General features: G+C 51.9%; 1 protein-coding gene across 1 annotated transcript in view; it reads left to right on the forward strand.

Moving 5' to 3' along the window:
- Positions 1-5,509, forward strand: part of LOC134742695 (glycogen debranching enzyme-like) — a 52,166-nt gene extending 46,657 nt beyond the window's left edge. Inside the window, exons 22-25 of the mRNA XM_063675886.1 lie at positions 1,758-1,990; positions 3,137-3,271; positions 3,665-3,814; positions 4,391-5,509. Coding sequence (XP_063531956.1) covers positions 1,758-1,990; positions 3,137-3,271; positions 3,665-3,814; positions 4,391-5,380 — 1,508 coding nt within the window. The 3' untranslated portion in view covers positions 5,381-5,509. The remainder of the gene's footprint in view (positions 1-1,757; positions 1,991-3,136; positions 3,272-3,664; positions 3,815-4,390) is intronic.
- The last annotated feature ends 4,471 nt before the right edge of the window (positions 5,510-9,980 follow it).

Here is a 9,980-nt window from a genome sequence, read left to right on the forward strand (position 1 = left end):
ACCAGAACGCAATGACATGTTAAAAAGCGCAGCAATAGGCTCGGAAAGCTGGCTCCGACAGAGTCGCCAAAAGATTGGAGGTATTCCATCAGGGCCTGCTCCTTTCTTAGTATCGAGCCCTCTCAGGTACTTGCAGACTACATCGTGGTTTAAGTTGACATTGCTTAGATTTACCACGCTTCTGGCAACAGAACTGTAAGTTAGCTAATGGTGAAGTAGGGGGTTCGAAAACTGATTGAAAGTACTGATTAAAAAGATTGCAAATACTATTCCCGGTTGTAGCTGTAAAACCAGTTCCAAGATGCATCGTGTCCGCATTTAAAGTCCGATTGTGTTAAAGGGTCGATCAACTTTTTCATAACTAACTTAGCGGTTTCACTCACGTGTTTTTAGTCACTCGCGCGACATGTTTCGGTCTCCATTTTTAAACACTAACGGTGCCTCAGTGAGTAGCGGTCACGACGGGTGGGCGCCACGTTAGCCACGTACTGCGGCGCGCGATGAGATAAGTAAGTCATATTAATTTGGTAAGTCAGGAGACTTAAAAGGAGCCATTGTTTTGGGACATGATAACAAATATTTTTTTCAATATATTAATGTTAGCGGACATTTAGCATTTAACTCGTAAATAAGATAGAAATACCTAATATCTATAATGTGCAATTTATATGTGTATGTGTATAATATTGTTACTTTTGTGTATCTTCCTATTTATAGGCAGTGCCGAACAAGCTCTGTTTCTACTTGTTATCAATATCAGTATGTTATAATTAATAGAACTATAGGTCTTATTGTATATCTGCAAGTTTAAACTTATCTGTATGTGACTGTTTGTTTCCTGAATAAATTACAAAAAAAAATATATATAACTATGTTTTATTGTTTTACATAGGTGGTAACTGGATTTGTGTTTCATAATATATTTCATCTCGATGTTTATAATCCCTCACTAACTACAAGTTTCTGTTTGACCAAATGGTTGACTAGTAGAGAATGCCTTAAGGCATTAAGAACGCCATTTGTCATTTTTTAGTCATTTATTCAATATTTTTTAATTTTTTTTAATATTTTTTATTCATTAAATATATACAAAAAACTTTTCACTATTTCTAATTATACATTTTAATTTAAGCCAGCATTTAAAGACATAGTGTGCAGTAACAGCCCAAAAAGACCGGGGCCTGTGCTATGTATATACGGGTACAGTGTATATTGCATTGTCATGTACATAATTAGGTGTTACATTTTATATAGCCAGTTCAGGACACCCTGTAAGGGCACACAATAATACGGTTTTTCTTATTCTATTTGTACAATTTTATATCGTGCAATAAAGTTTAAATAAATAAATATATTTTTTACACTATTAAGTAAAAACCAAAGCCGATATGCGATAGGGACACGCTTTATTTGTATTGAAGACAAAAAATTTCACCTGGGTCACCAAGAAAAATCTACATATGTTATTAAAATCATTCTGTTCGTTTTTAAGTTCTAGTTAGATTGAATTTTTGGTTAATTCATTATAACATACGTGATAAATTAAATTACAAAAACGCATAGATTTGAAAGATATTATTTTTTATCTCGTTCGGACACGAGATGACATAAAAAAGTTAATCGACCCTAAAAAGGTAGATACGTCTAGAGGTTCGAGTCTTAAATCTATAATAAAAATAGTGTAAATCAATGATAACAGGGATGGCGGGGACGGCACGCGGCACGCTGACAGGTGATTCTTGTTCGTATTCGTGCAGGTGAGCTGTCGCGCGCGCTGGCGCTGTGCAGCGTGCAGTTCGCGGGCGCCGTCCCGAGCGCGCACCTCCCCGCGCCCTCCCCCGCGCTCCCCCCGCCGCACCCGCCGCCGCCGCCCGCCTCCGTCACGCTCTCCGCCGGCCTCCCGCACTTCGCCACCGGCTACGCGCGCTGCTGGGGCCGCGACACCTTCATCGCACTGCGCGGCACCTTGCTGCTCCAGGGGAGATACCAGGTGTGTGCTGTACTGTGCCCCCTCCCCCCCCTCCTCCCACCCCTGTCCGCCGGCCTCCCGCACTTCGCCACCGGCTACGCGCGCTGCTGGGGCCGCGACACCTTCATCGCACTGCGCGGCACCTTGCTGCTCCAGGGGAGATACCAGGTGTGTGCTGTACTGTGCCCCCTCCCCCCCCTCCTCCCACCCCTGTCCGCCGGCCTCCCGCACTTCGCCACCGGCTACGCGCGCTGCTGGGGCCGCGACACCTTCATCGCACTGCGCGGCACCTTGCTGCTCCAGGGGAGATACCAGGTGTGTGCTGTACTGTGCCCCCTCCCCCCCCTCCTCCCACCCCTGTCCGCCGGCCTCCCGCACTTCGCCACCGGCTACGCGCGCTGCTGGGGCCGCGACACCTTCATCGCACTGCGCGGCACCTTGCTGCTCCAGGGGAGATACCAGGTGTGTGCTGTACTGTGCCCCCTCCCCCCCCTCCTCCCACCCCTGTCCGCCGGCCTCCCGCACTTCGCCACCGGCTACGCGCGCTGCTGGGGCCGCGACACCTTCATCGCACTGCGCGGCACCTTGCTGCTCCAGGGGAGATACCAGGTGTGTGCTGTACTGTGCCCCCTCCCCCCCCCTCCTCCCACCCCTGTCCGCCGGCCTCCCGCACTTCGCCACCGGCTACGCGCGCTGCTGGGGCCGCGACACCTTCATCGCACTGCGCGGCACCTTGCTGCTCCAGGGGAGATACCAGGTGTGTGCTGTACTGTGCCCCCTCCCCCCCCCCTCCCCCCCTGTCCGCCGGCCTCCCGCACTTCGCCACCGGCTACGCGCGCTGCTGGGGCCGCGACACCTTCATCGCACTGCGCGGCACCTTGCTGCTCCAGGGGAGATACCAGGTGTGTGCTGTACTGTGCATCCCATGTTTGGATAAACTATGCTACGATATTTCCCCTTGCCGATCGAGCCCCTTCATTCTTCCCATTGAAATACTCCGGGTCAAATCTCTCCTGCGAACTCTAACTTTTGCTCTGCGGAAAAGAAGACGCTGATAAAAGCCATACAATCTGGCAAATCAAAAGGGAAACCGGAAAGCCGGAGGCCGATGGTCGTCGGGTAAAAAAAATTGAATAACCACGTTCTCGAATTGACTCGTGTCCGCAGGAGGCCCGCGCGCACATCCTCGGTTTCGCGGCGTGTTTGAGACACGGCCTCATCCCGAACCTGCTCGATGGCGGGAACAACGCGCGCTTCAACTGCAGGGACGCCGTTTGGTGGTGGCTGCAGGCCATTAAACAGGTAAAGTATACTTGTTTTTTATTATTATTATGAAACAAATAGTCATGCAATGATATGGTCACAATCTCTGTTTAACGTTGAGAGACTTGAGACCTACAGTTTCCAATGTAGACTTGTTAAAAGAAAGTCTTAAATGTCTGTTAAATATGAAGTTAACAGGTTAAAAAATAGTCCACGACTCCACTCTTTTACAAATCATGCCGCTCCACGAGAAGATCTTCGAAGTCGTGCTTCGTCGCATGCGTCGCAACCGCGCCCGCTTCGTCGAGGTACGTCGCCGCCGATAGAGCCGTTTCGCGTGGCAATTTCCTTTGTTTCGGAGTCCTACTCTTACATATCACGTCCTTTGAGGAAACAAGCGAAAGGGAAGGCTCACATATTGGTCGTTTTTAGTACGTGACGGAGGCGCCGCAGGGCGGGGCGCTGCTGGCCGACCCGGTGTCGCGGCTGTTCCCGAGCGACGACAGCGCGCCCGCGCCGCCCGGCGCCCGCGACCAGCCGCTCGCAGACGTCGTGCAGGAGGCGCTCACCGTGCACTTCCAGGCGAGTATCTTTAGTACGTGACGGAGGCGCCGCAGGGCGGGGCGCTGCTGGCCGACCCGGTGTCGCGGCTGTTCCCGAGCGACGACAGCGCGCCCGCGCCGCCCGGCGCCCGCGACCAGCCGCTCGCAGACGTCATGCAGGAGGCGCTCACCGTGCACTTCCAGGCGAGTATCTTTAGTACGTGACGGAGGCGCCGCAGGGCGGGGCGCTGCTGGCCGACCCGGTGTCGCGGCTGTTCCCGAGCGACGACAGCGCGCCCGCGCCGCCCGGCGCCCGCGACCAGCCGCTCGCAGACGTCATGCAGGAGGCGCTCACCGTGCACTTCCAGGCGAGTATCTTTAGTACGTGACGGAGGCGCCGCAGGGCGGGGCGCTGCTGGCCGACCCGGTGTCGCGGCTGTTCCCGAGCGACGACAGCGCGCCCGCGCCGCCCGGCGCCCGCGACCAGCCGCTCGCAGACGTCGTGCAGGAGGCGCTCACCGTGCACTTCCAGGCGAGTATCTTTACAGGACTTTTACTTTTAAAGCGGAATAGAAACACCCACCCTCTAAAGTCTTTAAAATGAACCACCTCGCAGGGGCTGGTGTTCCGCGAGCGCAACGCCGGGCGGCAGATCGACGCGCACATGACGGACAAGGGCTTCAACGTGCAGATCGGCATCCAACCCGACACCGGCTTCCCCTACGGCGGCAACGACGCCAACTGCGGCACCTGGATGGACAAGATGGGCTCCTCCGAGAGGGCCGGGACGAGGGGGAGGCCCGCCACGCCGAGGGACGGGAGCGCCATCGAGCTGGTGGCTCTGGCGTACGGCGCCGTGTCGTGGCTGGCCGAGCTGCACCGCGTCGGCCGCTTCCCGCACGAGGGCGTGACGCGAGTGCACAAGGACGGCTCGCTCACGTCGTGGACCTACGCGCAGTGGGCGGAGCGCATCCGGCGCTCCTTCGAGCGCTACTTCTGGGTGCCCGCCGCGCCCTCCGCTCGGGACCTGCGCCCCGACCTGGTGCACCGCCGCGCCATCTACAAGGACTCGCACGGCGCCTCGCAGCCCTGGGCCGACTACCAGCTGCGCTGCAACGCCGCGGTCGCCATGGCCATAGCGCCCGGTCTCTTCGACCCGAAGCACGCGTGGCTCGCGCTCGACAACACCGAGAGACTGCTCCTCGGCCCGCTCGGATTGAAAACTCTCGATCCGGGGGACTGGTCGTACCGCCCCGAGTACGACAACTCGGACAACTCGGACGACCCGACCGTCGCGCACGGGTTCAACTACCACCAGGGCCCCGAGTGGGGGTGGCCGCTCGGCTTCTACCTGCGCGCGCGGCTCGCGTTCGCGCACGACGCCGGCCGCCGCGCCGAGACGCTCGCCGCCGTGCACCGCGCGCTCGCCGCGCCCGCCGCCGAGCTCCGCCGGGGCCCGTGGCGCGGCCTGCCCGAGCTCACGGGCCCCGGCGGCGCCGTCTGCCGCGACTCGTGCCCCACGCAGGCCTGGTCCGCCGGCTGCCTGTTCGAGCTGCTGCACGACCTGCGCGCGGCGCGTCGAGCGCGCCCGCCGCTCGCCGACTGACGCCGCCCGCGCCGCCTCCGCCACGCGCCGCCGACCGCCGCCGCCGCCGCCGACCGCACCTACGCCGAGCCCTACGAGGTCGCTGCCGGGCCGCGCCTGCAGGCGGTGCGCCGCCTCCTGCGCCGGCGGCGCCGCGGGCGGTCGCGGCCGCCGAGCGTCGCCGGCGCCGTCTGCGACCTGCCGACGGGGTCGCGCGGCGCGCTCGCCACCGTCGCCTACAGCGACCGCTACTTCCGCTACGGCCTGCCGCTGCGCGCCGCGCCGCCCGGCCCGCGGGGGCGCGCCCCGGCCGCCCGGCCGCCGCACTTCGTGCCGCTGTCGACGCGGCCCCCCCCGCCGCGGAGCGGGGTGCTCGTGGGTGTTCCCGCGCCGCTCGAGCCGGCTCCGGCGCGCTACGCTCCCGTGCGCCGCATGCGGCGCGACCTCCCTCGCGTGTTCATCGTCGACGGCGCCACGCCGACGGGGCTCGAGGCGGCCGGCTACCCGGCGCGGGTGCTGCCGCTCGAGTACCGGCAGTCGCGGCGGGGCGTGGCGCCGGCGCCGCTGCGGGCGGGTGCGGGTGCGGGGGCGGGGGCGGGGGTGCGGGCGCGACGCTCGCTGTCGCTGCGCTCGCGCCGCTCGCTGGAGTCGGCGCCGCGGCCGCAGTTCGCGCTGGAGGACGCGCGCGTGTACGAGGAGGCGGACGGCGGCGCAATAAGTGAGCCCCCGGAACGCTACAGTGCGGCTAATCTCGCTGAGGCGAGCGCGGCGCGCGAGCGCACGAAGCTGGAGCGGTTGGAGCGCAAGGTGCTCAACACGGAGCGCTACAACAGCGGGGCGACGGCGCGCCGGCAGCCGAGGCGGCGGAGCGCCCGCGCCGGCGTCCGCCTCCTGCTGGGGCTGCACGCGCTGCTCTACTCGCTGGCGCTGCTGACGTCCTACTTCCTGAGCCTGGCGGCCTGACGAGGCGGCGAGTGCGTTATCTGATACTCGTTATCGAGTGCCATATTTTATTAAGCGGCCGACGGCTACGGCCTTTTTATTTTATTTTAGTTAGCCGGTAGGCTCGCCCCGCTCTGTATTGCCACCGTCGAGCGGTATCCCACCATTTAATATGTGTTTGTAGGGACTACATTTGTCGAACGATTACGCACGATTCGAACCAAATTTTCAACCGACTTCAAAAAAGTTCATTGACTTGAATATATTTTTCTACTGAGTATTCTTTCCCCCGCTACGTCTTCCGGCACGTGGTCGCCACTGAACCTTTCTGCCCCGGCGGCCGTCGGTTCTGCGAGCGATGTGGCCCGCCCCCTGCCACTTAAGTCTGGCCATCGGTTGAAGGCAGCGAATGACTGTTCGTTGTGAAGATCCTTGGGGGAGGCCTTTGACCAGCAGTGGACGTCTCTCGGCTGAGATAATGATGAAGTATTTCTTTTTGTTTTTTTGATTACTAAAACGATTTTTTATTACATATAATCATCCTTATTTTATTATAAATGACGCCACAATTGGTCCAGATCCGTGGAAATGGGTTGCCATGTCAATTTAGTAGGTACCTAGTGTTGTAGTTGTCGTAATTTCTGTTGTCCCTCCTGTGTTACAGGCAGCTTTATAATTTATTGTTGTGGTTCTCTTAAGAATTATACGTAACTGCCTCCTCAGATTAAAACGCGTTACTAAACTAAAGACGCTGAACACGAACAATTTCGTACATTGCCCCGCCTGATCCTATCTCTATCGCACGCACATAATTATGTTGCGGTCCCGCTCGCACAGTGTCATTGACCGCCGCGCCGGCATCACGGGCGGGACACCGACGGTAGAGATATATAGGTACAGGCGGGTCAATGTACGATATTGTTCGTGGTTAGCGTCCTCGCTGTAGCAGCGTGCGAAATATAATAGGTACACGCCGTAGTTAACTGTGTTCGATTCTCAGTAAGGTTCTAAATAACAAAGTCTATTGTTTGTAACATAACGGCGATGTATGTCGCATTTCGAGTCATATTTTAGGTACAAGAGATTATAAGAGTTGTTATATTATAATTATGTTAAGATATTTTGTACTTTGTCTAATAGTGTACCGTTTTTATTGTAATGTCGCTACTGGCTTCTAATGAAATAAACTCATGCGCAGACATATGTGTTTCATTTCACACCTACACCAAGGAATGAAAGATTGAAAGCTGTTCAATTTGTGCGATTAGGTGGAATATGATATCGTCGGGTGACAAGCAAAAGTCACTACCACCCTAAGTTCATAGCCATACTTAACCGTATTGTTATCCGAATAAGGTTAATTTTTGTTTAATTATTTTTCAGTAATTAGTGAGTTTTGCTTGTCACCTGACGATATGGAACTGGGAAAATAAACATGAATTATTTTAGAAATTTAAATATTATTTCGATCATGAATGTTTACGCTCGACAATACATTGTCGTTTTGTAATTGTAATTGTGTTTTGTAGTTGACATAATCTATAATAGTTATGTATATTCTGTCTATATTGTTCTTCACTTGTATGCTACTGTTTTATCTCCTTGTAATAAAATAAATTATAAATAAATAAATTGTAGTGGCGCGCCCCATACATTGTCACTGCACTTTGTGCAAACTAATTAAGCATATAGGGCGAGACAGCAATAGCAATAGGTAGTACACGTATCCACTCGTATCTACCTATTTCGTTACAACTTTCGATGCCGATCTCTACATACATATACATACATATACCTCTGTCATAAACAAAGAGAGGATCTAAGTAGATTTTGTTTAGAGAGAATCTTTTGGCATAATTTACTCTGTCAAAGTTCATGTCACAACAAAACTGACTTTTGTAAATTTTGGCTCGGTTGCTGTAAAAGTAGGGTAAAATACCGGATTGGAACAAAATTGAGCTGTTCTAATAATAAAATGGGCCACGATCCCAATCTAACCGATCCTAAATTAACAGTTCGTATCTAAACTTTAGTCTCAAATGATATAGGTAGGTATAAATGACGAGACATGGACTGCCCTGCATTTGTCGGTCTCGATCTCCGCACGTCTGTTATAATTATTGCCATTGTTGGCATGGTAAGTAATACCTATTTGATATTTGTCCAACTTGCATCGGGGACCTTCGCTGACGCTCAATCAATAAATACTTGAATACATCAACTCAGGATCAAATATTTGTGATGAACACACAAATTAATGCCCTCACCGGGATTCGAACCCGGGACCTCCTACTTCGTAAGCAGGGTCAATACCGATTAGGCTAGCTAGAAGGCTGTTAAATACCTACGAGTAAGTAGGTACATGCTCAGCTTTAAAGTAAAGTATTGCCTCTGCAGAGATGATAACTAAGGGGCAGAGTCATTAGTAAGTAGGTAAGTATGTACTTACCGTGTCCCCAAAAGTAAGAATCTATTGAACAATCACTATAGGTATTTCGTTTCTTTTATGATTAGAAAGAACTCCACTGACGTATAAGCGAGTTTCTAAATCTGGCACCTAATGCGGTAAAATTTTATGTTAACAGTAAGTGTAAATTCAGATTTGAAAATTTCCAAAGCTTACTCGCAGTTATTTCAAATGCTAAAAAACGAAAGCACAAGAAATAGGTATACCTATGAATATGAATCTATAAAGACATGGAAATATTATTATAAAACACTGATTTAAACTTTCACGATTTCTACACATTATTAAATTGCAAAACGGGACTATTTAAGTTTTAAGATTTACCTCCGACGTTTCGAGGACGGCGATGTCCCCGTGGTCTCGGAGAAGACTGGCTAAAGTTGACATCAACATCTTCTAGCCGAGCGAGGTTTTTGAATCTTAAAACTTAATACGCGATTAAGTCCCGTTTTGCAATTTAATAATATATTAATAAGTAGGTAAAGAATTACAGACGAGGTGCATAATTGTTTACCATCGTATTTTATCGGAAACGTTCATAACATACGTGTCATGCTACTTCAGTAAACATTAGTACTTTTTGTACTGAGCCTGACTGAAATAGCATGATACGTTCGTAAAATATATACGTTTCCGTGAAAATACGAAGGAAAACAATGATGCACTACATCTGTAGGTACCTAGATAGTAGTTAAATTCCTAATGTCAATAATTCATAATAAAAAAAATCATTTATTTCAGACATTGTCCATATTTTGTTAGTTGTTAAATAAAACTTATAACTACGGTTAATTTAATAATAAACTTAAATAACTATCTTAGGTGCTAAAGATAAATGCAGAGAGGACCAGCTAGTGTCTTATCAGGCCACTGTCCCATCTGTCAGCCACGACACGACTAATAATAATAGGACTAAGATAATAGGGCTATATTTTATTAAATAATTTTACGGTTTAGACTTACTTGTTTTAGTCACTCGCGCGACATGTTTCGGAGAGCCTAGGTCTCCTTTCTCAAGCACTAATAGTGCGAGCAGCGGTCACGACGGCCGTGTATCGCGTACATTAGTGCTTGAGAAAGGCTCTCCGAAACATGTCGCGCGAGTGACTATATAATACAAGTGAGTCTAAACCGTGAAATTATCTAATTTTAGTATGTCTCACCACAGTTTAAATTCGATGAGGGCTATACAGGGTGATCAATCCAAATGGG

This window comes from Cydia strobilella, chromosome 7, assembly GCF_947568885.1.
Source record: "Cydia strobilella chromosome 7, ilCydStro3.1, whole genome shotgun sequence".
In the NCBI taxonomy this organism is placed as follows: Eukaryota; Metazoa; Arthropoda; class Insecta; order Lepidoptera; family Tortricidae; genus Cydia; species Cydia strobilella.